The sequence below is a fragment of the Microcebus murinus genome, chromosome 18 (genome assembly GCF_040939455.1).
Source record: "Microcebus murinus isolate Inina chromosome 18, M.murinus_Inina_mat1.0, whole genome shotgun sequence".
Classification (NCBI taxonomy): domain Eukaryota; kingdom Metazoa; phylum Chordata; class Mammalia; order Primates; family Cheirogaleidae; genus Microcebus; species Microcebus murinus.
The window spans coordinates 2641087-2666903 of NC_134121.1; the positions used below are offsets into that span (position 1 = coordinate 2641087).

General features: G+C 61.6%; 1 protein-coding gene across 1 annotated transcript; it reads right to left on the reverse strand.

Moving 5' to 3' along the window:
• Nucleotides 1-138: 138 nt before the first annotated feature.
• CARD14 (caspase recruitment domain family member 14) lies at nt 139-24684 on the reverse strand. The gene is made up of 20 exons (XM_075994011.1): nt 24400-24684; nt 22777-22914; nt 20944-21269; nt 17898-18065; nt 17038-17157; nt 16052-16177; nt 15382-15537; nt 14282-14395; nt 12423-12565; nt 12140-12234; nt 10119-10182; nt 9718-9910; nt 8245-8371; nt 7772-8012; nt 6643-6706; nt 5973-6087; nt 4700-4873; nt 2376-2497; nt 1612-1727; nt 139-1150 (listed from the first exon to the last, which is right to left on the reverse strand). The coding sequence occupies exons 1-20, from the start codon at nt 24608-24610 to the stop codon at nt 943-945; spliced, it is 3021 nt and encodes a 1006-aa protein (XP_075850126.1). The 5' UTR covers nt 24611-24684; the 3' UTR covers nt 139-942.
• Nucleotides 24685-25817: the final 1133 nt, after the last annotated feature.

Genomic DNA, 25817 nt, shown 5'->3' on the forward strand with positions numbered 1-25817 from the left:
TAGAACAATGTGATTCCTGGACCCAGCTGTCAAAATGACACTCAGTCTAGGACAGTCCTGGGGGCAGGAGGCAAGGCCAGGAGGTGGGGGGACCCGCCTGAGCCGTGCCTGTATGGCTCCCCAGCCCTGGAGGTGGAGGGAAGATATTTGGCCCCAGGAAGGGTCTGGGGCACGATGCCAGGTGGGGGAGGCAGCTCACGGGCTCAGGAGGAGTCCAGGCCTGTCCGGAGGGGTCTGCACCAGGCTTCTCCAGGACGCCCCCTGGACCCCGGGGCTGGGGGGCTGGACACGGAGGCTGCCAGGCACAGACCCACTGAAAATGCTGTTTCTGTCACGTGGAAGCTTTATTTACAGGTGAACACGCTGGTGTCTCTGAACCGGAGTTACGGAGGCATCCCTTGGCATCAGACCCGAGAAGAGCGCGTGGGGGCTACGGCACACGGGGTCTGTGCCGCTGCTCTGCGCAGGGCAGCAGCGACCTTGGGGGTGGGGGCGACAGGCTCCCACCCTGCTGCCTCGGTGGGTTTGGAACCAGCCCTTGGACACCCGGAAACGTGAAGGTGCAGCCTCCCTGCGTTCAGGTGGGGCAGTCTGCAGACACGTGGTTTTCTGGAGCGGGCTGCGGCCTCCAGCTCTGGGGAGGGTGTGGGAAGACCCCCGCCCACTGCAGAAACGTTCCCAGAGTCACTGGTTCAGACCACGCCAAGCCCCAGGGAAGGGGGGAGATGCTTTCTACAGAAAGGTGAGCGAAGACAAGGGCCCCACTGTTCACAACCTGCACGTGGCGAGCGTTCAAGGCCAGGCCCTGGCCAGAGAGGGGAGAGCTGGCCTCGTGTGCTGGGCACCCCACAGCCGTGCCCGAGAGGCCCCGAGCTCAAAGAACAGGGCTGCGTTCTCAGGTGGGCGAAGGTCCCCGTGGCCCCAGGAGGGGCCACGAGGGTGTCAGGGGGGGCTGTGCTCTGCCCACACCACCTTCTTCTGCTCGTCCGCGATGGCCAGGCGCACGCAGCCGAGCAGGCTGTCCAGGTCGCTCCAGCCGTCGGCAGCCAGGCTGCTGTGCAGACAGGGCGCCCTGTCTAGCTCGGCCTCCTCCTGCCGGGCTGCCTCCAGGAGCTGCTCCTCCGAGGCGCCCAGCCGCTGCAGGCCCTTCCTGCGGGGGCCGGAGATGGGGGGCGGGCTCAGGGGAGCCATGCCACGGAACCTGCCCACATGCCCCGACCTCGTGAAGCAGACGGGACCTGGGCCCCGAGTGACACTGCACAGGCGGGGGCAGGTTGTCTGGAACACAACCTGCATTCTCGGACGGTAAAGGGGTCTGTCCCCTGCCACAGACCCAGTGATGGTTTCCAGCAGTTTGGGTCCTGGGCCAACATGGGCTGGATCGCATCAACTGCGGGAGCCCCAGTAGGTGCGCAGCCCCAGTGGGGCTGACGCAGGTGGCAGGTCCCCCCCCGCAACCCCGGGCGAGGGCAGCTGGACAGTGTTTGGAAACTGCCCGTCCGCACTCCCAGTTCCCGGGCGCCTGCAGGGTGCTCAGAGCCCCCCCCCACCCTGTGGGCTCTGGGGAGCTCAGGCCTGTGCAGACCCCTGCCCGGCCCAGCCTGCACCTACTTGAGTTTCTTCGCCGCCTTCTCGTTGATGGAGACGTGGACGACGATGGGGAAGATCTCCATCCTCTGCAGGGCACGGACACAGTCCAGCCGGATGTCCAGGAGGGCGTGGGTGTTCTTGGGGACGGGAGAAGTGAGTGAGGACCAGGGGCCTGGGAGGCAGCGAAAGGAGCCCCACCCGGGGCTGGAGCGCCCCTGGGGTTGGGGGCGGAGAGGACGGCCGGGCGGGACTGGGTCTTAGAGGAGACGGGGAGGAGGCTCTGCCGCTTCCCACGTGGGGGTGCTGGCTGCGCGGTCCTCAGGGTTTCCAGCCCTTAGATTTTCCAGGTGAAAATCTGGAAGAAGTTGCCGCTGCTGCACTGAGGCAGCCTTTGCACGGAGCCCCCCTGACCTCTGTGCGCAGGGGGTGGCCGGGCGGGGGTGGCCTGGCCCGTGTAGGGGGAAGCTCTCCGGTGCCCAGCGGGCGCCTCCCGACATGGAGAGTGTGGGTATCTGCGTGTTACGCGCTCGCTTCCAAATATCTATGAAACGTCTCCTGCTTGGGCAAGCTGCGGCTTAAGGAGTTTGAAGACTCAGACACGATCACGCGGATCCTACCCACTGGCCCAGGCAAGGTGTGGACCCCACTGAGCGTGATCGTGGCTGGGTGTCCCTCCCCCAGGCCTTGGGTCAGTTCTTCCCCGTCACCCTCCTGCGCACAGCGGCGTCCCCGAATCCTCCCTGGGCCCACAGCAGGAGCGGCCACCCCCAGGCCCCGCCCTTCACCTTTTCCATGAGGGACTCTATGGCACGGCGAGTCACCCAGCAGTGGCCACGGGACACCTCCCCCTCCTGGACGATGTCCCCTCTCTGGCTCCAGGCATCATACTCCTCTTGGCTCAAGTACTCTGAAGGTGACATCGGATGGGGGGGTCACATACCCAGCTGCATGGGGGTCCTGATGGGGCTCCCTGCTGAGCACCCCACCCCATGAGCCCCCTAGCTCTGGGAGAAGCTCTCACAGAGGTGTCCACTCCATAACCCTGAGCCCGCTCTTCCCACTCGGAGGGGTCTGTGCCCTGCACACCCACGTGGGGCCATCAGACGTGGCAGGCGCTCGGTCAGCATCAGGTGTGGATGGGGCAGTGAGGGGGCAGGATGGACGGATGGACAGACAGATGAGCGGATGGATGTGCGCAAGCAACACTCCCCCCCCACACTTCCTCAAGCTCCAAACTTGCATGTCTGACTTCTTACACCTAGAAATCTCGTGACCCCTTAAGTCGCTGTTTTTTTCCCAGGGACAGGTTTGTCCTCCAGGGGATACTTGGCGACGTCTGAGCCATTTTCAGTTGTCACGACCTTGGGGTGCTGTGACATCTAGTCGGTTGAGGCCAGGACACTCAACCCCTGGAGTGCTCAGGACAGCGTCTACAGCAGAGTGGCCCGGCCCGGGCCTGCCACGGTGCCGGGGCTGAGAGCCATGCTCCAAATAAACCGCTGAAGCCCCCACCCAGGGTGTTCTTCCTGAACATCCTCCCCCGTTCCCGGCCAGCCAGGCCCCACAGTCAGAACCGCTCGTGCCTGCGGGCCCGCTCCCCGCTCCTGAGACGGCCCCGTGACTCCAGCCTGCACATGCCGTCCTCCCGTGACTGCTCTGCCAGCGCCCGGTGACATCTCCCAGCCCCCAGCCGAGCCCTTCTCCGATCCGCCTTCCGTTCTGCTTTCAGGACGGGCGTCCAAAGATCAAGCCTGACCGTGTCTTCCCCTGGCTCTGAGAACCTCGCAGACTCTCCCTTGCGCGTCACACACGAGCGAGCGCACGTCCGGCCCGCTGCCTCCCCAGCCTCGCCCAGTCCCACGCGGCGTGGCCCCTGCTGCTGCCCGTGCCTGTGCCGTCAGCCCCGCCTGGCTCTGCTCACAAACTCCCCCCACGCCAGGGAATCCGCCAGCTCCTCTGAGTGCTGTACCCGCTTCCATGTTGGCCCATCGCACCCGCCTGCCCGTCCCAGGTGTCTGTCCCTGCAGCAGAATAGACCCTTGAGGGCCCTCGGCATCTCCAGCTCCCACATGGAGCCTGGCGCACAGTAGGTGCTTACTAGAGCTCCCACATGGAGCCTGGCGCACAGTAGGTGCTTACTAGAGCTCCCACGAGAGCCTGGCACACAGTAGGTGCTTACTAGAGCTCCCACATGGAGCCTGGCACACAGTAGGTGCTTACTAGAGCTCCTATGAGAGGCTGACACACACTAGTTGCTTACTAGAGCTCCCACATGCAGCCTGGTGCACAGTAGGTGCTTACTAGAGCCCCCACATGGAGCCTAGCGCACAGTAGGTGCTTACTAGAGCTCCCACATGCAGCCTGGTGCACAGTAGGTGCTTACTAGAGCTCCCACATGGAGCCTGGCGCACAGTAGGTGCTTACTAGAGAAGCCACGTGGACTGCACCTGCTTCCTTGTCTTCGCTGTGAACTTCAAGAGGGTAGCACAGGGCTCGTCACCCCCAGCTCGTGACCCAGCACCACTGGGCCAGTGGGGAGCTGCCTTGTCTGCTCAGTGGGGTGCTAGCTGCCTCCTGGGGGTCCAGGACACCGACTGAGCGGCTTTTAGCAGGGGATGGCGCCCCTGGGCCACACCGCCTGTCGGTAGGAGGCTGACTGCCAGCAGGAAGTGTGCTGGGTGGAACAGTGTCCACGCAGAGCCTCAGGATGGGACCATGTTTGGACATATGGTCCCTGCAGGTGTAATTAGTTAAGATGAGGTCACACTGGATCAGGGTGGCCCTAAATGCAATGGCAGGTGTCCTGGAGAGAAGGCAGAGAGAGCACGACCACAGAGGCTGAAGTCAGAGAAACACCAAGGTGGCCGTGGCTGCCAGGAGCTGCAAGAGGTGGGGTGGGACCCTGGGACCCTCCCCTGGAGCACGTCCCTGCCGGCGCCTTTCTGCCCTCCGGCACTGAAAGAATGACCCTGCTATTTCCACCCTCCCAGTTTGCGGTGATCTGTCATGGGATTCCTCAGAGACTCCTACAGCAACCTCCTTGCTGCTCCCTCGGCTCTGCCAGAGCCTTGCCCGCCTCCACGGCCAGGCGGGACCCCCGGGGGCGTACCTGCTCCGCACTTCTTAAACCCCTGGAGCAGGCTCAGCTTCTCGCTCAGCATCCTCCCAACCACCCTGGGCACGAAGAGCACGGGCCGCGGCCGCGCGGGCCGGTGGGGCTGCACCAGGCTGTAGGGCACCAGCGTGACGCAGCTCTCGGCCCAGAAGCACATGCCGGCGGGGGCTGCGGAGGAGAAGGGGGAGAGGCGCCGTGAGCAGCCGGCCCAGGCCCCACCGCCCCCGGGAGGGGCCGCCCTGCCCCACTCCCTGCGGCAGGCCGGGCACCCAGGCTGACCCATGGTGTGTGCTCGCTGTGACATTAACTACGAGCTCCTCAGCCGCTGGCAATTCAGTCCCCCGGGCAGGAGGGAGGGAGCCAGGGTTTCTTCCTGCCTCTACCCTCCTCCTTAGCCCGTCCCCCAGGGCACAGGTTCCCAACCATCCTTCTATCCTGGGCCATTGTCAAAAGCCCCTTTATACACCCAGGAAACTCCCACAAGACGACAAACTGAGCATGATTCGCTCAATCTGCGTCCACCCCTGCTTGTCCTCACGGTGCAGTGCAACCTGTCGGGGGTGGCCGTTCCCACCTCTGCCGTGACCTCCCGCACACGCTGTCACTCAGGGCCGTCCGGGGATCTACTGGTTTGTATAATGTTGGGCACTTGGGTAGTTTTCGAGATTTTACTATTCCAAAAAGACTGCTGTCAACACAGTTATACCAGGGCTTCTGGACTACTTTTTTGGGGGCAGATTACAGAAGGGAGGAGCATCGGTTTACAGGATGTTAAAGATGTGTAGCTCAAGTGTTCTTGGGAAGGACACAGGGACACCAATCGTGGTTCTTAAAAAACAGATCCTTAGCACTCTGGGAGGCCGAGGCGGGTAGATTGCTCGAGGTCAGCAGTTCGAAAACAGCCTAAGCAAGAGGGAGACCCCGTCTCTACTATAAGTAGAAAGAAATTAATTGGCCAACTAATATACAGAGAAAAAATTAGCCGGGCATGGTGGCGCATGCCTGTAGTCCCAGCTACCCGGGAGGTTGAGGCAGGAGGATCACTTGAGCCCAGGAGTTTGAGGTTGCTGTGAGCTAGGCTGACGCCAGGGCACTCACTCTAGCCTGGACAGCAAAGTGAGACTCTATCTCAAAAAAAAAAAAAAAAAAAAAAAAATCCTGGCTGAAATGAGTGGCATCCCCCAACTAAAACTAAGAGACCGACCAGCAGCCCCTTGCCTGCACACGCGGAGCCAGGCAGCCCCTGTGCCCGCCGCCCCAGCCTCACCTTCCACCCTGCTGGGGGCCGACTGGCCCTGGTCAGAGGACGGATGCAGAGGGCTGGCCTGGGCCTTGTCCACGCTGACGATGCGGACCAGCTTCTGTGGGCCCCCAGAAGACTGCTGGGGACAGAAGGGGCAAGGAAGAGCTGAAGCCATCAACACGGGGCCTGGCCCCCCCCCAGCACCCCCACCCTGCCCTGGTGCCCTGCCCATGAGCAAATCCAGCGTGGTCCCTGGACTGCCAGACTGTGCCCTCGAGCAGCCAGGGTGCCCAGGGGTGAGAGGCAGGAGAGGGTCCTCATGCAGGCAGCCCCCAAGCAGGGGGGAGCAGGGGTCCCCCTGAGCCTCGCCCTGCTGTGATCCAGGGGAGACCTGTCCCAGCAGGTTGCCTGGGGACAGGTGGGTGCTCAGCAACCTGCAGAGTGTTCTGCGTCTGGAGAGCACAAGGGGGCCCGACCCAGAGGGCTGGGAATTTGGGGGGATGAGCAGCAGCAGCAGGTGGCCTGGGTGTGGGAGCAGAGAGGAGCAGTGTGCCCGGGAGCCTGCAGGAAGGTTTGGAGGGGCCCTGTGGGAGTTGGGCAGGCCATCCCTCTGGGATCGCAGCCCACACTCTTCACATGCCACGCCCCCCGCCAGCACCCACCCCTCTTGCAGCCCACCCCAGGTGGGGCTCACCTTGCGGGTGGGGGCGCACTGCTGGGTCACGTCCTGGATGAGCGAGATGAGCCGCTGCTGAGCCCTGCACAGACGGAGGGACCCAACCCCGCTGCTGAGCCCTGCACAGACGGAGGGACCCAACCCCGCTGCTGAGCCCTGCACAGACGGAGGGACCCACCCCGCTGCTGAGCCCTGCACAGACGGAGGGACCCACCCCGCTGCTGAGCCCTGCACAGACGGAGGGACCCAACCCCGCTGCTGAGCCCTGCACAGACGGAGGGACCCACCCCGCTGCTGAGCCCTGCACAGACAGAGGGGCCGACCCAGCTGGAGCTGCGTCCTGCCCAGGGCTGCAGGCACCCCCAGGGCCGCAGGCACCCCCAGGGCTCTAAAAGGACTCCAGAGCCTCAGCCCATCCCTGAGATGCTGCGTCCGGATGGTGGGGGGGACACTAACAAGCAGCTTGGGTGGAGGCTGCTCCTATGCTGCGCTAGAACCTTCCGTGCACCATGGGTCCGTGCACGTGAACCTTAGAGGTCCCCATAGGTTGGTCTAGAACCCTGAAGGTTGGTTTTCAGCGGGGAGGGGCACTGCTGCTCCCCAGGGAGGGTGGCCAACTGTCCCAGTTTGCCCAGGACTGAGGGGTTTCCCAGGATAGGGGCTTTCAGTGCCAAAACCAAGAGTCCTGGGCAAACAGGCACAATCGGCCCCAACCCCAAGGGACCCTTGGTGATGGGCGGAGACGGTTTTGGTTGTCACAGCTGGGGGCTGGGAGTGCTCCTGGCACCCGTGGGTGGGGAGCAGGGGTTGCATGGCGCCCAGGACAGCGGGGGGATTTGGCCCCGGGTGTCAGTAGCACAGGGACCGAGAAACCCTGGTCTATCGTGTGCCGCCATGGCCTGAGGTCCACCCAAGTTCCAGAGACACGGCACAACTGTCCTCCTCAGTGACCTTGGGGAACCCTTCTGGGGCGTCTCATCACCCCACCCTCTATTCCTGGGCAGTGGGCTCTGCTGTCGGTGAAGGGAATCTTCCGGAAGGCCACTGCTTCCTCCTGGGCACAAGGGGTCCCTCCATGCCAAGCCAGGCCAGGCGGTGCCACCCCGTGGGCCTGTCGGGGACATGCCAAGGCAGGACCGATGCTCACCTTGCGTAGTTGGGGACGGTGCCGTGCACTGGGGTGTCCTTCATGGTGTAGGGGCTCACGCGGTGGGCGTGCCAGCAGCCGCCGCCCTGGAACATGGTGTCGGTGACGTGCAGGATGTCGTTGCAAGGCACCTGCAGCTCCCCCTCCGCTCTCCCCTCCATGGCCAGGTTGACCCGGATGTAGAACGAGTCCCCTGAAGTGGCCACTTTGGCCTCCAGGTCCTGGACCAGCCTCTTGTAACCTGATAAAGAGCACCAGATGAGCCAGGGCTGAGCACACACAGGAAGGTTCTAGAACATGAATGTGGGAGAGAAAGGAGGAGGACTCTCCCCCATCTCAGAGGCCACCCTGGAGCTGGGGTCAGCGGGTGGCAAGTTTCCAGCTGCCTTGGGGGGCCCCGGGGACTTGGGGTGCAGCCTGGATGAGGTGCAGCGGGGGAACCCAGGGTGATGGAGATGGGGCTGTGTCTGTACCCTCCATGTTGACCTTCACGGACAGGCAGCAGAAGCCGTCCACCCTGCTGAGAATCCCGACGGCCTGCTCCAGGGTGGTGTCCTCCAGGACGGCCTTGAACAGGGGCTCCGTGGCCTCGTAGTCAACCTGAGGGCGGGTCGAGGGTCAGCCTCTTTCAGCCAGGGCTCTGGATACAGGAGTGTTGTGGGGGCTCAGGGAGGGTGCAGGGCACCTACGGGACCGACGGGCCCTCCCCAGTCACCTGCACCCCTGAGCTCAAGCGATCCTCCTGCCTCAGCCTCCAGAGTAGCTGGGACTACAGGCATGTGCCACCGTGCCCAGCTAAATTTATATATATATATATATTTTTTTTTTTTTTTTTTGAGACAGAGTCTCACTTTGTTGCCCAGGCTAGAGTAAGTGCCGTGGCATCAGCCTAGCTCACAGCAACCTCAAACTCCTGGGCTCAAGCGATCCTCCAGCCTCAGCCTCCCGAGTAGCTGGGACTACAGGCATGCGCCACCATGCCTTGCTAATTTTTTCTATATATACATCAGTTGGCCAATTAATTTCTTTCTATTTATGGTAGAGACGGGGTCTTGCTCTTGCTCAGGCTGATCTCGAACTCCTGATCTTGAGCAATCCACCCGCCTTGGCCTCCCAGAGTGCTAGGATTACAGGCGTGAGCAACCGCGCCCGGCCTTTTTCTATATATATTTAGTTGGCCAATTAATTTCTTCCTATTTTTTTAGTAGAGACGGGGACTCACTCTTGCTCAGGCTGGTCTTGAACTCCTGAGCTCAAACCATCCTCCAGCCTCGGCCTCCCAGAGTGCTAGGGTTACAGGCGTGAGCCACCACCCCTGGCTAAAGCATGAAGTTTAATATTAACAATTCTGCTTGTGGGCCACATCAAAGTCACTTCCTGCCCACACATTCACTTTTTAGTAATTAGTTAGGGTGTACACTTATGTGCATTTGTCTTCCCAGCAGTTTCGTACGTTTTACAACAAAAAAAAGTTTCAGAGAATGCCCCCAAGGGTTAGAATAGTGAATTTTGTATCATGTGTGTATTTTAGTGCACAGCCCCCCAAATTGACAATAAGATCATCACGGTAAAGAAAAAAAAAAGCCCAGGCGGAGAGGGGACATGGGCAATATATATAACCTTAACATTTGTACCCCTATAATATGCTGAAATAAAAAAGTAAAAAAAATAAAGAAAAAAAAAAGCCCTGCACAGGAGACAGCCCCATCGGGGGGCCTGGTCCACCCTCCGGAGGGTGTGTCCCCTGCCCCGACGCCCTGCCAGCTTCCCAGCTCCCGGGCTGCAGAAGGCCAGGCCTGGGCGGGTGGCCGGGTCTCCCCCAGGACGTGGCTGCCTCCCAGAAATGAGCGGGAAGAGCCGGGCCAGAGCAGCTCTGTGGGGTCTGAAGGCCACCAGAGTCTCCTGCCGCCCTCTGCCGGCCCCCAGGGAGGGCCTAGCTCGCTCACCATCACGATCTGGGTGCCGGGGCGCAGGGCCATCTCGTCCGCCGCGGAGCCGGGGGCGACCCGGTGGATGAAGATGCCCGTGTGGTTCCCGCCGATGACGCTTATCTGCTCCAGCAGCCGGTCGCCCTGGAACGCCAGCACGGTGACCTGGCTCGGGATCCTGCGCGCGGGTCTCCGCCGCATGGGCACGCCGCTGCAGGCCGGGAGACGCCAGGCTCTCGCGCTGCCCAGAGCCGGACAGCGGCGGCGGGGCCGTCTCCCCGTGGCCTCCCTCTGGCCCCCGCGTTCCGGAATCCTCCTCCCCGCTCCCTGCTGCCCTCCGCTTGGAAAGGCTGTCACCTCCCAACACTGTCACACTCTGCCCGGCCACCTCCAGGCCCGGCTCCCCAGTCGCCCCTCACCTCTCCGAGTCCTGGAGGCTTGCGCAGGAGACCGGCTGCAGGCTGCTCCCCCACGGGAAGAGGTCTGGGAGGGAGCGGAGAGCTACAGGCCCCGTGCAGACCCGGCTTCCGCCAGCCCCTGCAATCCCGGCCCCCACTTCCCCCAGCCTCGGGCAGCTCCTGCCAGCTCTGCCCCTCTGCTGAGGCTGAACTTGCTGCTCCTCCTCCTCCCCTCCCTTGATGCCTCGGACCCTGACGTCATCTTCCTAGGATCAGAGTGACGGACCTCTACCTGTCGTCGTGTGGTATTTGAATGAGTTGCCAGTATTATTATTATTATTTTGAGACAGAGTCTCACTCTGTTGCCCAGGCTAGAGTGCCGTGGTGTCAGCCTAGCTCACAGCAACCTCAAACTCCTGGGCTCAAGCAATCCTCCTGCCTCAGCCTCCCGAGTAGCTAATTTTTTTCTATATGTTTTTAGTTGTCCAGCTCATTTCTTTCTATTTTTAATGTGTGTGTGTGTGGGGGGGGGGGTCTTGCTCTTGCCCAGGCTGGTCTCGAACTCCTGACCTTGAGCGATCTGCCCGCCTCGGCCTCCCAGAGTGCTAGGATTACAGGTGTGAGCCACCACCCCCAGCAGTAACACCAGAGTTGATGAGTTGCATTGTATTTTAAAAGACAAAAAGGCCAGGCAAGGTGGCTCACGCCTGTAATCCTAGCACTCCGGGTGGATTGCTCGAGGTCAGGAGTTTGAAACCAGCCTGAGCAAGAGCGAGACCCCGTCTCTACTATAAATAGAAAAAAAAATTAATTGGCCAACTGAAAATATATACAAAAAATTAGCCAGGCGTGGTGGCGCATGTCTGTAGTTCCAGCCACTTGGTAGGCTAAGGCAGAAGGATTGCTTGAGCCCAGGAGTTTGAGGTTGCTGTGAGCTAGGCTGAGGCCACGGCACTCGCTCTAGCGTGAGCCTGGGCTCGAGTGTCCAAGTGGCAGCAGTGCCGGTACCGACCAGTGGCTGCCTCCTGCTGCCCGGAAGGCGGTGGCAGGTCTCGAGCCGGCGGTCCTAGGACTAGAGGCTCCCGAGGCTTCCCCAGACTCTCGCATTTTCAGAGCAGCTCCCCATGGCCCTCGGCTGCGTTTCCTGTGAGCTGCGCTCAGGCACCTGCGCCAGCAGACCTGACAGTCGCCGCTACGGGTGGCCCGTGCCCGCTCACGGGCCAGAATCCTGTTCACGGCTACGTTCAAAGCCAAACGAAGTGAACCATGCACTCCGGGTGTATTTGAGCTCAAAGCCATTAAAAGCGTGCGAAGCTGGGGCACTCTGTAGAGTCTTAGCAGAAGGGAAACAGAGGAATAAGCCCTCCTGTTGATGGTCTCACGTCCAGTTTGGACGTGCCTTGGCGGGCTTCTCAGTTTACCACTGCTGTAAGTAAAAGCGCGTACGTGTCCGCAAGGGTCCCGGGACCCACAGAAAGCACAAAGGCAACGCCGTGGGGGACGGCACGGGGCACTCGCGCCCCTGGTGGTGGCGGGGTGCGTTCCACACTGGGAGCTGAGCGCCTGCTGTGTGCAGGCCCTGGGCAGGGAGCCAGGTGTGCAGGGAACGGTGAGGAGCCCGTGGACATGGAGGCAGTGAGGGCCCGTGCAACCACAAAGTGAGGGGAAGCCACAGGAGAGGGAGCCTCAGGGCCAGCGCCCAGGAGGAGCGGCGCTCGGCAGGTGGACATCACCCTGCACGGCGTCGGCGCAGCTGAGCACCTAAGCCTGCCGCCCTGATCCCACCGGGAAGCCTGAGCACCCCGGCCGGGGCTGGACGTGGATGCAGGTACCACCTCTTTCTTGGCTCTAAACAAAATACACCAGCAAACAGTGCAGCTGGGCTTTGGCTCGAGCTGCCTGGATTTCCCCAGAGGCCAAGGTCAAGGCCCTTGGTTTGCTACTATCCACCCGTCCCCTGGAGAGAGGCCGGGGCCATCTCAGTGCTTCCTGCTGTGCCGCCAGGTGAGGCGGTTGCCGTGGAGCTGGGCTGTGGGTCTCACCTGCCCCGTCCAGGATCTCATAGTCCAGGTCTGCGTCGCCCCCCTTATCTCCCGTGGGGGTTCCTGGGTCCACCTCCAGGATCTCCAGGCAGGTGCTGTGGAGCACAAGCAGCAGCCCGCTCAGCTGCATCCCTGCTCCGTCCACGGCCCGGCCCCCCAGCACCGGTCCAGCTCGGGGGTCTGGGGGGACAAGCTGCCATGTCCAGTGCCCAGATGGCCCCACGTCTGGGCCGGCGTCCCCAGCAAGCTGCCAGGAAGGCCCCTGACGCTGTGCCCGCCCTACCTTAGAGACCAGGAGTCTTCCCGGAAGTCCTCGGCCGTCCGCTTGTACAGGGACTGCTGGCTGGGGGGCACCGGGCTGCTGGAGCGGAAGCTGTCCCCCAGCTCTCGGCTGGACGTGGCGCTCAGGTCGGACATCAGCTGGGACTGGAGGAGGGCGGGTGGCGGTCGGCGGGGCGCGGGCGGGGACGGCCCTCCCTGCAGTCCCAGTGTGCAAGAGAGTGAGCCACGGCCGGGGTGGGAGGGAGGGCGCACAGTGTGGCCACGTCCACTGAGCACCTGCCGCGGGCCGGGCTGCCAGGTGCTCCCCACGTGCCCTGTGGCCTGGTTCTCACAGCAAACCTGCGAGGCGGGCGCGGCTGCCCACTTCGCACAGAAAGCGACCGAGGCCCAGAGGGGCTGTGACCGGCCGGGAGCGGGACTCCGGTCCTCCGGGGGAGGGGAGGCTGCGTTCCGAGGGTTCTGACCATCGCGACGTGCGGAACGCGGAGCGCAGCGCCGGGGCCACCAGCTGTGCAGTGCAGACCCGGATGAGGCCCCTTCCTTCTCCTAGCAGGTGTTCCTTGAGCACCTACTACGTGCCAGGCCCTTTGAGGATGGGGCGCACACCCGAGCAAGGAGCCATGCTTGGGCCGGGGTACCAACAGGAACCGGATCTCTGGGTTGCAGGGGTGGCTGCCAGGGTGTGGGCGACACGGGCAGGCAGGGAGGCCAGAGTGGGCTTCCTGGAGGAGGCGGGCGCGGGGTGGCCACGCCCCAGACAGAGGGAGCCAGAGCGAGGATCAGGCAGGCAGAGAGCAGGGAAGCAGGCTCGGGGTTCCCTGGAGTGGCTACAAGGCCCCGGGGAGGGGTGCGGCGGGGACAGCAGGCTGCGGGCAAGGAGGTTCCAGCCCTGCGCCCACGAGGCACGTTAACGGTGAGCCGTGTGCCCTGTAAGGAGAGCCGCGGGGGCCGGTCCCCAGCACCCGGGCCCCCTCCCCCGACACTGCCACAGGGAGGCTGGGCTGGACTCGTCCTGGGGGGTCACGGGGCACTGAAGGGCTTCGAACGGGGCAGAAGCGGGACCCGGTTCAGTCTGGGCTGCGGCTGGCGCTGGCCCACGGGGCCCTGGCACTGGTGCTGCATGTGACATGGTCCTTGCTCGGGCGTGCTCAGTGTTCTGGGGAAGACGCCCGGTTCCCTGGGAGGCCGGGCGGGAGCAGGTGAGCGGAGCCCGCTGCCCCAAGGGAAGCAGGACCGCGACGGCCGCTGCGGGATAGCCCAGGAAGGGAAGGCCCAGGCCGGCCCTGAGACAGCAGGTCCGGCGTCCTGGGAGCGTCCACGCCCGGTTGAACAGCGAATTCTCCCGAGAATTCACAACTGCCCGGAACCTGTGAACCTGGCTTGTTTGAAAATAGGGTCTTTGCGGACGTCATGAAGCTGAGACAAGGTGGGATGGGACCAAGGTGGGCGCTACATCCCGTAGGCCTGGCGTCCTTCTAAGAGGAGGACACTGGGCGGAGACACCCGCCGGGGAGAACTTCAGGTGACGACGGGGGCCACCGCGGAAGGGGTGCGGCCGCCAGCCCAGGAGCGCCCGGCATCCCTGCATCCCTGCAGCCACCGGAGCGGGAAGAGGCAAGCAAGGGTCCCCTTCTGAGAGCCTCCGGAAGGAGCCTGGCCCTGCCTGCCGGCGCCTTGATTTTGGACTTCGGGGCTCCAGAACCGTGAGAGCCACATTTCTGCCGTTTAAACTCTCAGAGCAGCATCAGCCTCTTGCTTGCCCACGGGGATAGGGTGGAAAGAGGCTGGCTTTGGTCTGGACGGGAGGCACCAGGTCTGACCCGCATGTCGTGCGGGGCCGGGGCTGGGGAGCGGCCCTACCTCGGTGGAGCTGAGCAGGCTGCCCTCGCCGCCGTCCTCCCGCGGGCAGATGGCACGCATGCGCACCAGCCGCTGCTTCCCCCGCGGCCCAGGTTCCCGGGCCCCGGCTTCCTGCTCGGGCTGCCAAAGACAGACCGGCCAGACAGGCAGTTAGCGCAGGGACGGTTCCCCCCGGATGCCCGCAGGCTTTCTGCCACCTCACTGCCACCCGTCCCCACCCTCCGAGCAAAACAGCGCGGACCCTGCGTCCCCCGGCCTGGGACCCCATTCCAGGAGCTGCCGGCCAAGCAGACGGGAGAACCCCGCTTGATGCCTGGCGCTCTTTCAGAGAACGCCCTGTTATTCACTGGTTCTCAAAAATCACGTACAGTACACGCACACGCACGCACGAACATGTACACACACGCACATACACGCGTGCACACACACACTCCACGTAGAAAATCGCAGGGGAAAACAGAACCAATTAGAGAAGAAAACAAAATTCACCATCAACCCCATACTCAGAATGAGCACGGTTTGCATTTGGGGGCCTGTCCCTCCCCGCCAGGGTTTTTTTCTACGTGTCCACACGTGTATTTTCACACGGTTGCTCTGGGGCAGCGGCTCGCGGAGGAAGGGCGGGGTGGACCCTGCGTGGGGCGGGGAGGGTCCGACTGGCCTCCCGCCCAGCTGGGGCTGTGCCCGCCCATAATTAGAGGCTTCCTGGTGATTTTGGCTTCGGGAACACAGCTCCCTCTGTTCCCTCCTTCAGCTCGGGGACATCTGACTTTCAAACATTTCAGGAACGCGTCATCTATGGAGACGGTTCCACACTGATCGCCACACTTGACCAGCTCCAGAACCTTCTGCCAGCCAAGCTCCCTCTTCTAGGACATGGGTGAAACTGTCATTGCAAACGCAGAAGCAGACTCAACTCGCCTAGCTGTGCATCTTCGAGGTTTCCCAGCACGGTCCGCTCACGGGAGCCGGTGTGCCGGCCGCCCAGCCAGGCCCAGTTAAGTCCAGCTGTCTCTGCAGGGAGCGTGTGGCCCAGCCTGGACACGGGCTCACCCCCGCCGCCCGGCCTCCCCGCCTCCCCTCCGGCCTAGCAGGGGGACACTCACCCCACCCGGAGGCTGCGCCTGCAGCCGGCACAGCTGAGTGCGAAGCTCGCAGACCTGGTCCGTCAGCTCGAACACCTTCCTGCGGAGGGAGTCCTTCTCACCCAGGCTCTGGGAAATCTCCCGCTGGGCGCTGTCCCTGGCAGCGTAGGCCTGTGGGCCGAGAGACAGGGCTGAGGGCGCCGCCAACGCGGCAGGGGGGTCTCGGCTGGAGAAAGGGGGCGCCCTGTTTCCTCTCTGAGTTCACCCGACACCGCTGAGCAGACTTGCACGATCTCACGGCTCATTTCATTCATGTCCGTGCGTGCAGTCAGTTTTAGTAAAACCCAGTATTTGGGGCGCAGACTTTCTCAGCGTCTTGTGCCAGGAATAAAAGCAGGGAGGATGACAGAGCATATGTGTCAGTGGATGGCAGTGGAACTAAGAAGCCTCGTGCGGACCCAGGAGTGAGGCCCTGAGATCTGGGCCCAGCTGTCATCCAGCTCACAGTCCAGACCAGAGACCGGGGCGGGCCGTGAGACAGTCCCCTGACCCAGCCCCGCGCTCTGCCACACCCAGACAGGCCAGTGTGGGGCGGCCGGGCAGTGGGGCTGGGGCTTCCCAGCTGTGACTCGGCGGGGGCCGGCATCCCCTCCCCCTGAGCCCCTCGGCCGGCCTCTCCGGCTACCTGGTCGCGCTCCTTCTGCAGCTCGGACACTTGGCCCCGCAGAGCGTTCATCTTGTCCTTGTAGAGCTGGCAGTCCACCTGGGTCTTCTGGAACTGCAGCATGGTCTGCTCCTTCTCCTCCCAGTACTGGACGGAGGGAAGCACAGCCTGAGAGGGTGGCAGGTGGGAGGGTCTGGGCTTCGGGGTTCGGGGAGCGAGGGGCAGAGGGAGGCGGTTCTAGGGTGAAATCAGGCTCATCTCTTGAGTGGGAGGTTTCGGGGTACATCCAGAGAACTGCTATGCTGATTATTTTTTAATTTAGTCATCTAAACATGCAGAGTGCTGCATGCATGGTTGTGTTTGGTTTATTCAACATCCCCAAATACAGAAATCCCTCCCCTGTTCTCTCCATCTCCTTTCCCCTGTTCTCTCCCAGACTGAATCCCTGGCTCTCACCCCGGTCACCTGTCGCCCAACCATGGTCTCCCGTCTGCACCGTGAGCTGCTGCTCAGGGCAGCTCTGACCAAGGGACAGCCTCGAGGATCAACAGATTAGTCAAGCAGAATTTTTTTTTTTGAGACAGAGTCTCAGTGTTTTGCCAGGTCTAGAGTGCCGTGGCGTCAGCCTAGCTCACAGCAACCTCAGACTCCTGGGCTCAAGCGATCCTCCTGCCTCAGCCTCCCGAGTAGCTGGGACTACAGGCATGCGCCACCATGCCCGGCTAATTTTTTTCTATATATATTAGTTGGTCAATTAATTCCTTTCTATTTATAGTAGAGACGGGGTCTCGCTCTTGCTCAGGCTGGCCTCAAACTCCTGAGCTCCAGCGATCCTCCCGCCTCGGCCTCCCAGAGTGCTAGCGTTACAGGCGCGAGCCCCGCGCCGGGCCCCCGAGCAGAATCGTTCAGGCTCCCTGTGGATCACAGGGTCTGCCTTCCCCAGGCACGCAGCCCCCGCCCCTGGGACAGCCCTGAGGGTCTCGGGGAAGGCGGGGCAGCCGGGCCACCTGCTTGCGCTGCCTCTCGGCGGCCACGGCGCGCTCACGCAGCGAGTGGATGCGGTCCACCAGCTCCTGCCGGCTCTCCAGCGCCTCGTCCAGGTGCTGCTCCAGGATGTCCTTCTCCGCCTGCAGCCAAGAGAGGCCTGCTCGGGGCGCTGGCCTGCCCAGAGCCCCCCGGGGGAGCAGAGTCCTCACCCCTGCTCACGGGGCGGGAAAGCAGCAGGGAAAAGCCGCGGTCGTCAGTGGGAAAAGAGGCACTCGGTTCTCGCGATACCAGCACGTGGGCAAGGAGACGGAGAGTCAGAAAGGCTGAAAACCTGAAAGGACGACGGTTCCTCCTCCCGGCCATTTATTTCCGCCTTCTCCTCCGGGAGACTCACGGGCAGCGTCCCCGAGAGAGGGAGAAGCCGCCAGTCACCCCGCCCACGCCCACTTCCCCGGAAGCCAGCCAGGCTGCAGGCCGGGCGGCGCCCGGCGCCCTGAGTGTCTGCCTGTGGAACGTCTCAGTCAGTGGGCAGAAGGGCAGGAGTTTCACAGGCAGAGAGGTTTCTTTTCCCCAATCCTTAAAGCAAAGCCCACATGACTTAGCCCTTAGTGACTAGCCCAGGCCACCCCAAACGAGACGCCAGCAGGAAGCCAGCGCAGCGGGACACTCCAGGGCACACCCAGCAGCAGCTGCTCGTTCTGCCGAGGTCCGGGGGCTGGGGACGGGGGAGGAGGTAGCGAGAACGTGGCAGACGTGGGTCACTACATCGCCTCCCCCCGTGCTTAGCCTCCAGGAGACCTCCTGTCCCAAACCCCCCAGCCCGGGGCCAGCGGGTGGTGCTGGGGACAGGCCCGCCGAGCGCGCCGGGGCGGGAACCCACCAGGCTGAAGGTGAGCGAGCGCAGCTTCTCGTTCTCCTCCTTCAGGCGGGTCAGCTCCTCGTCCCCAGGCGCCAGGTCGCTGGCCATCTTCAGGGTCCGCTCTTGGAACTCCAGCTCGCAGGACGAGACCATGTTCACGCGCTGCAGCTCCTGCTTCGCCAGGTACAGCTGCCGGGGAGAGGGGACGGGAGGACACACGATGCCACCAGCGTCTGCCCCAGACCAGGAGCCGGTGGATTTCTCAACCTGCCTCTCAACCGTGACGCTCTCAAAGGGTTTCCTGCCCCGAGATTGCAAAGTCTGTTAGAGGGTTTCGCCTGGCGAATAGCCCCGGTTGCTCACAAGAGGAGAAAGCATTCGGCTCTTTTCTGGAAGAGGATGGCAGTTAAGCTGCCCGGCCGGGGTCTCCCCCGCCAGAACCTGGCAACCAGCTCCTCCCGCTCCGGTTAAACCGATAGTCATAACCATGGCCAGGGAGGAACAGCCAGCTGCTCTGCTCCTCCGTGTTCTGCTAAATACATCTGATAAAGGGAATTCAGGTTGATGAAAATCAGTAAGACGTAAGAAGGAGGGAAGTCGAGTCAGGTGGGGTGGAGATGCCTGGGCAGGTGGGACCCGGACGCTGAGACGGCACACAGCACCCACCCCGGGGGCGCAGTCTGCGGCCCTGGCCCTCTGGAAACTGCCCGGCCAGGTCCTGCCGGCCTCCTTCCTCTGGAAGGCGCCCGAGGGCAACAACGGCCCGGCCTCTCCTGCCGGGGCGTGGTGGCCCTGGGGAGAGGAGACGTCCCCCACAGGCCAGCCCGGGAAGTCTGGGCATCAGGGGGACCAGGGCGCTCACCCCTGGCTGTGGGCAGGCAGGGAAGGAAGAGGCTGCCCTCCCACGCCCAGCGAGCACTTTCCCAGTAAGCGAGGACCGAGCTCCCGCCACAGGCCAGCTGGGTTGGGTGTGTCATATTCTGCATGTCCGAAAAGAAGATTAAATGGTCAAGAACTGGAAGAGAGGGGGAAGCCTGAGACTGAAAGTGAACGGACACAAACGAGCCTGATTATGTCTCAAACAAGTTCAAAGACCTCCGTGCAGACGTGGGGGAGAGAGAGGGAGAGAGGCGGGGCCGCGGTAGCTCACGGACACAGTGCTCGCCACGCACTGGGTGGCGGAGGGAGGTGGCTCACAACCCCACATGTGTACCTGTGGGCTCATTCCCTGCACGGTGCAGGCAACGCGATTCGAAGCTATTTTAGTCGAACTGCAGGGTTGAGCCGGCGAGCGAGTGTGCAATGACGCTGGGAGGGGGTGTCCCGCCAGGAAGAAGCTCACTGCAGGTAAGAAAGAGCCACGGGACCGTGTGGAATTACAGGTAGGGTGTGGGCTTATGGTTTCCAAAATATGCACACGTATGTGTATGTGTGTGTGTGTACTTGCACACACTATATGCATACATAGATATTTATATATGTGTGTGCACGTGCATATACTATGTGTGTCTGTGTGTGCATGTACTTGCACACACTATATGTGTATGTGTGTATATTTATGTACATGTATGTATGTGCATATGAGTATGTGTATCTGTGTGTGTACTTGCACACACTCTACATGTACATAATTTATATGCATGTGTGTGCACGTGCATATGCGTATGTGTATCTGTGTATGTGCATGTACTTGCACATACCATGTGTATGTATATTTATGTGCGTGTGTGCACGTGCATATGGACGTGTATCTGTGTATGTGTGTACTTGCACACATTATATGCATGCATATATTTATATACATGTGTGTGCACGTGCACGTGCATGTGTGTATTGTGTATGTGCATGTACTTGCACACACTATATGTGTATGTATATTTACATGCATGTGTGTGCACGTTACCCAGCCTTGTCTCCTAAAAGGGCCGAGAAGCCAAGACACTAAGAGCGGCAGGCACGCCCAGTGCCCAGACCTTGCCCTCTGGAAGAAACCGGGGCCCTAGAGAAGCAGCTGACCCCAGAACATCTCGGGACGCGGAGGGGAAGTCGGTGCTCCACAGCGAGGGGGCATGTCACAGGACACGGAGTGTACAGTGTGTGTGTACAGTGTGTGTGTGTGTACAGTGTGTGTGTGTACAGTGTGTGTGTGTGTATAGTGTGTGGTGTGTACAGTGTGTGTGTGTACAGTGTGTGGTGTGTACAGTGTGTGTGTACAGTGTGTGTACAGTGTGTGTGTGTACAGTGTGTGTGGTATGTACAGTGTGTGTGGTGTGTATAGTGTGTGTGTGTACAGTGTGTGTGGTATGTACAGTGTGTGTGTGTACAGTGTGTGTGATATGTACGGTGTGTGTGTGTACAGTGTGTGTGTGTACAGTGTGTGTGTGTACAGTGTGTGTGTGTACAGTGTGTGTGTGTGTACAGTGTGTGTGGTGTGTATAGTGTGTGGTGTGTAGGTAGAGAGAGGCAGACAGGGAAATGCGGGGAGAAAAAAGTGCAAATGATAAAGAAAGGGTCTATGGATATTCTTTGTACCATTTTCGGGTGTTTTTTTAAAATTTTGAAATTTTATCTAAATAAAAAGTTAAAACTCAAAAATTAAAAGCAAACAACAAATAAAATGACAAAAAAACGAACACCCTCGATATTTAAAGACGGCTCACAGACCGGTGAATACATCCTCCCCAACCAAAGCAGGAGTGAAAGGCACTGGAGTGAGCTGGAGGCCGAGCCTGACAACTGTCCTCCCCATGCAGCCCTCTGAGGAGGACGAAGGAAGGCGCCAGAGACCGACCGGCCCACGTCGCTGCTGGGGCTGGGCCTGGCCGCAGGCGGGTCTGCCGATACGGGCCCCGCACCGCCAGGCCTGCTCCAGGCAGGTGTGCCATTCCAGCCAGGCCACCTCGCCGCCCTGCAGGCTACCAGGGGCCGGCTTCCAGGAGTGGCCGTGGCCAGGGCTCTGGGGCAGGGAGGTGCTGGACAAGGAAGAGGGGCGGGATCCCGGGAGACGGACCAGCGAGTGCAAAGGCCCCGGGGGACGGCAGCAGGGCCGCGGGGCAGGCCCGCCTACCTCCTCCTGCAGGCCGCGGCAGCGCGTGGCGGCCAGCTCCTTCTCCTGCAGCGCGTTGCTGTAGTGCAGCGACAGGCTGAGCATCTCGTCCTTCAGCCTCAGCACCTCGTGGAAGTGGGCGCTGACCTCGCGCTTCATGCGGCCGTGGTCGGCCTCCAGCTGGCGCAGGCCCTCGGCGCGGGCCTCGGCCAGGTCCAGACGCTCCTGCAGCAGCTGGCACCGCCGCAGCAGCGCCTCCTTCTGCCCCTTCTCCTGGCTCAGCTCCTCCTGCAGGCTGCCGATGGCCCCCGCCAGGCACTCGGTCAGCTTGGACGTCTCCATGAGGCCTGCGGCGGGGGGCAGAGGGGCAGGTGGGCAAGGGGCAAGTCGGCAGGTGGGCAGGTAGGCAGGTGAGCAGGAGTCAGGTGGGCAGGTCGGGAGGTGGGCAGGTAGGCAGGTGAGCAGGAGTCAGGTGGGTAGGTCGGGAGGTGGGCAGGTAGGCAGGTGAGCAGGAGTCAGGTGGGTAGGTCGGGAGGTGGGCAGGTAGGCAGGTGGGCAGGGGTAGATGGGCAGGTCGGGAGGTGGGCAGGTGTAGATGGACAGGTCGGGAGGTGGGCAGGTAGGCAGGTGGGCAGGTCAGAGGGTGGGCAGGTAGGCAGGTGGGCAGGTCAGGGGGTGGGCAGGTAGGCAGGTGGGCAGGGGTAGATGGGCAGGTCGGGAGGTGGGCAGGGGTAGATGGGCAGGTCGGGAGGTGGGCAGGGGATAGGTGGGCAGGTAGACAAGTGGGCAGGTGGATAGGGGCAGGTGGGCAGGTAGGCAGGGGGCAGGTGGATAGGGGCAGGTGGGCAGGTAGGCAGGGGGCAGGTGGGCAGGGGGCAGGTGGGCAGGGGGCAGGTGGGCAGGTAGGCAGGGGGCAGGTGGGTGAGTGGCCAAGAGGGAAGGTAGGCAGGGGGCAGGTGGGCAGGGGGTTAGAGGGGCAGGTGGGCGGGGGAGCAGGGGGGAGAGGGGTTGAGGCACAGCCCCGCCCTGCACCATTCCCCTTAGGAACTTCGTGTCCCTTGCCCAGGCTCCCCAGCAGGCCCCCAGCCCTGACCTGCTGTCCCCCTAAAAGCTTCTGGGCCTCACCCAGCCGTGGTAGTTTGGCTGCGTGACTCATAGCTTTGGCACAAGTATTACCCACTCCGCCTTCCCGTGAGACCCCACTGTTCAGACCCAGCGACCCTCCTTGCCAGCTGAGATGTTCTTAAAGCAAACTCATTTTAATGTCACCCAATTAAAACGTAGTGGCACATGTGACTCTGCCTAACAGAACTCTAGATAACATAAACGTACTGTTCAGCCAGACAGAAAGAACAGTTTATTATCCAGTTTTGAGTTACATGAGTCCTTCTGCTTTGAGCACCTAAATCTTTCAACAGCTCCTCCAGGAAGGCCCACAATGACTCAGTTAATGACAATGGCCTTATCTTCCACCCAGCAGGAGCGAGCCTGTGTGCTTAGACAGGTGCGCAAAGGCGAGGAAGGCTCTGCTTCCTTTCGCCCTCCGGCAGGGGCCCCTCGTCCCCTCCTGAGAGCTGGCGCTGGGCTGCCCGGCAAGGGAAGGGACATGCCAGGAGCTGTCCCAGGAGAGACTGGCTTCCCCTCTGCCTCCCTAATGCAGACCCTGCCCACAGGGGTCTCCTCTTGGAGCCCCTGCCCCAAGGCCCAGGGGCTCCTTGTCCTGCCCGCCCGCCACACATGGGGCACAGGGACAGGGACCCCAGCCTCGGGGGAGAACATCCTGCCCGGGGTTACCGGGAGCCCAGGGCTCCAGGAAGCTCCTGCCCACCCCCCAGTCAAAGGCGGAGCTCTCACCTCCGAAGTTGCTGAAGTCAAGGTCAGGCTGCAGCCCGGTGACCAGGGTGTAGACGTCAGGGTTGTGGAACTTCAGGCTCTCCAGGAAGGCGATGGCCCCGTTCTTCCCTCGGGTCTTCAGCAGATCGAGCAGGTGTCCTGGGGAGAGAGAGCCGTGTTCCAGCTGCCAAGCTGGCTTCCCCCGGGGACACCCTCGCACGCCTAGGGATCAGGAGGTGAGGTCAGCTTCCTGGGATCTGTGGGGCGGGATGAGCCCTCTCAGGTTCCCTTAACTCGCATGGCCTCACCCAGACTTGAGAAAGGCCAGCCTGGGACGGGGCCTCCGTGCTCTGCCTGGAGCTGGGGATGCGGGATGAGGAAGAGGAGCCCTGTTCGCAAGCACCTCCCAGGCAGGCTGGGGCTCAGTGCAGAGGCACAGTCGCTGTATGCGGGCAAAATGTCGCTGGAGGAAACAGCAGCTCCCCAGGGCCCGGGGGGATACATTCAGGGGCCTTCTGCTCCCAGGGCCCGGACCCCACCGCTCACAGCTGGAATTACCAGCTTGGGTTGATCTCTTCTGCATTTGAGGATTATAAGGCCAACATGCACAGACGTAATGTTTTGTTTTTTTTTGAGAGACAGAGTCTTGCTTTGTTCCCTAGGCTAGAGTGAGTGCTGTGGTGTCAGCCTAGCTCACAGCAACCTCAAACTCTTGGGCTCAAGCAATCCAATCCTGTCTCAGCCTCCCCAACAGTTGGGACTACAGGCATGCACCACCATGCCCAGCTAATTTTTTCTATATATATATATTAGTTGGCCAATTAATTTCTTTCTATTTATAGTAGAGATGGGGGTCTCGCTCTTGCTCAGGCTGGTTTCGAACTCCTGACCTCGAGCAATCCGCCTGCCTCGGCCTCCCAGAGTGCTAGGATTACAGGCGTGAGCCACCGCGCCCGGCCTAGCCATAATGTTAATAGCTAACACTGCCTGCTGTCTAGGGCGCAGACTTTGCCATGGGTATGCTATAAACAGCAGCTCATTTAGCTCTCCTAACAACCTTATATGGTAAAGCCATTAGCACCCCCACTTTTGAATGGATAAACCCAGCTAGTCAGACCAGCAGAACTGATTCCAAAGGCAACTCGTAGTGGTTTAATGGTGGGCCCCCCCCTCAAAAGACACATCCACCCAGAAGCTATCCCTGGGCCCTTCTTTGGGGAAAGGGTCTTTGCAGCTGTAATTAAGTGGGAGCCCTTGAGATAAGGGATAAAGATCATCGTGAACACCCGGTGCGCCCTAAATGCAACGACAAGTGCCCGTGCAAGAGACAGAAGGCACAGAGGAGACCCGGGTGAAGACAGGGGCAGAGGTGGGAGTGAGGCTGCCCAAGCCCAGGAGGGCCTGGGGGCCCAGGAGCTGGAAGAGGCAGGAAGGGCCCTCCCCTAGAGCCTGGAGGGAGCTGGGCCCTGCGGACACCTGGGTTCCCAACTTCCGGCCTCCGGAACCGCGGGAGAGCACATTGCTTTTGTTTTAAGCCCCCAGTTGTGGCATGTTGGGGCCGCCCTGGGAACTTGCACAGGGTCCCCAGCGTGCGGAACTCCAGCCCCTGCGGTGCCTGACGTCCCTCGACACCCCGGCGCTCACCCACTCTCATGGCGCTGTTGGTGAGCTGGGCGCTGTGCAGCACCTCCTCCTCGTCCAGCTGGCCCAGCACGCGCGCCTGGCGCAGGTAGGGCGTGAGGCGGCTGGGGCACACGCTGCGCACGATCCTGCAGCGGTGGCTCTCCATCATCTCCCACAGCGCCTCCTCGTCCAGCGCCGCCAGCGTGGAGTCCCTGCGGCCCAGTTCCGCCATGACGGCGCCCGGGGGGCCCTGGATGGGGCGGCAATGGGGTGGGGTCGATGAGACGGCTCCCGGGGCCCGAGGGGACCTTCCGTGCACACGGCCGGCCCCACGGTGCTGGGAGAGAAGGAGACGACCGACTCGGCTCGTCAGGAACGTCCTGTAACCTGCACCGGAGTTCCACCTGACCCCAGCCCTGGTGTCTCGCGGCCAGTGGGGTCGGGGTGGGGGACAGCCATCCTTAGGGGCAATGTCAGATCAATTCTCCCCGAGCAGAGCCAGAGGACACCGGCCGCATCTGGTTCGGGCAGACTGGGTTTGCCTTTATGTATTTATTTATTTATTTGAAACAGTCTCACTTTGTTGCCCAGGCTAGAGTGAGTGCCGTGGCGTCAGCCTAGCTCACAGCAACCTCCAACTCCTGGGCTCAAGTGATCCTCCTGCCTCAGCCTCCCGAGTAGCTGGGACTACACCCATGCCCGGCTAATTTTTTGTGTATATTTTTAGTTGGCCAGTTAATTTCTTTCTATTTTTTTAGTAGAGACAGGGTCTCACTCTTGCTCAGGCTGGTTTCGAACTCCTGACCTTGAGCAATCCTCCTGCCTCGGCCTCCTAGAGTGCTAGTGGCTCACACCCACCGCGCCCGGCCTGGGTTTGCCTTTAAAGCACAGGAAGCTCCTGGTGCCGGGAATCGATTCACCTGTGAAAGTGACATTAAAACCCAGCCCAGCTCTCTCACGGGTCTTGAAACCTGCATTCTCAACAGGGGTGCTAGACCCTCTCCTGGGGGGGCAAAAATTCTTATTTTTCTATGTGTAAAGCACAGACACACATAAACAGATACACGGTATAAGGGATATTCATATTTCATGGGAGGGCAATTAGGAAAAAGATTTCTCAACAGGCTCCTTAGGGAGTGATGATGAAAAAGTTTGGGAAACCGCCCTAGAACCGACCTGAGGGTTTGGACGGTGGGGCCACCAGCCCTGCAGTCGGAGGCAGTGCCCCGGCCTACACGGAAGGGGTGGTAGAGTCGGGCGGGAAGCGGGGCCGGCCCATGTGCCTTGGAACAGTGCCTGCATGGGGAGCACACGGCTTGCACTTGGTGTGAGGACACCTGCCGGTTTTCAGTGCAGAGGTGACTTGTGTGCCAAGGCGGGCAGACATTCCCTCTCCTATTTTCTGGTGGCGGTCACACCAAGTACCTACCTAGACGAGA

Bases quoted from the DNA above. Each gene is read 5' to 3' on its own strand.
- CARD14 (XM_075994011.1), bottom strand. From the start codon at position 24,610: ATGGCGGAACTGGGCCGCAGGGACTCCACGCTGGCGGCGCTGGACGAG. The intron at 16,178-17,037 runs GTGGCCCGGCTG...CCCTCCGTCCAG, and splicing joins CCGAGAGGCAGCGCAAGCAG to TACTGGGAGGAGAAGGAGCA. The intron at 6,707-7,771 runs GTGAGCATCGGT...CCGTCTGTGCAG, and splicing joins ACCGTCCCCAACTACGCAAG to GGCTCAGCAGCGGCTCATCT.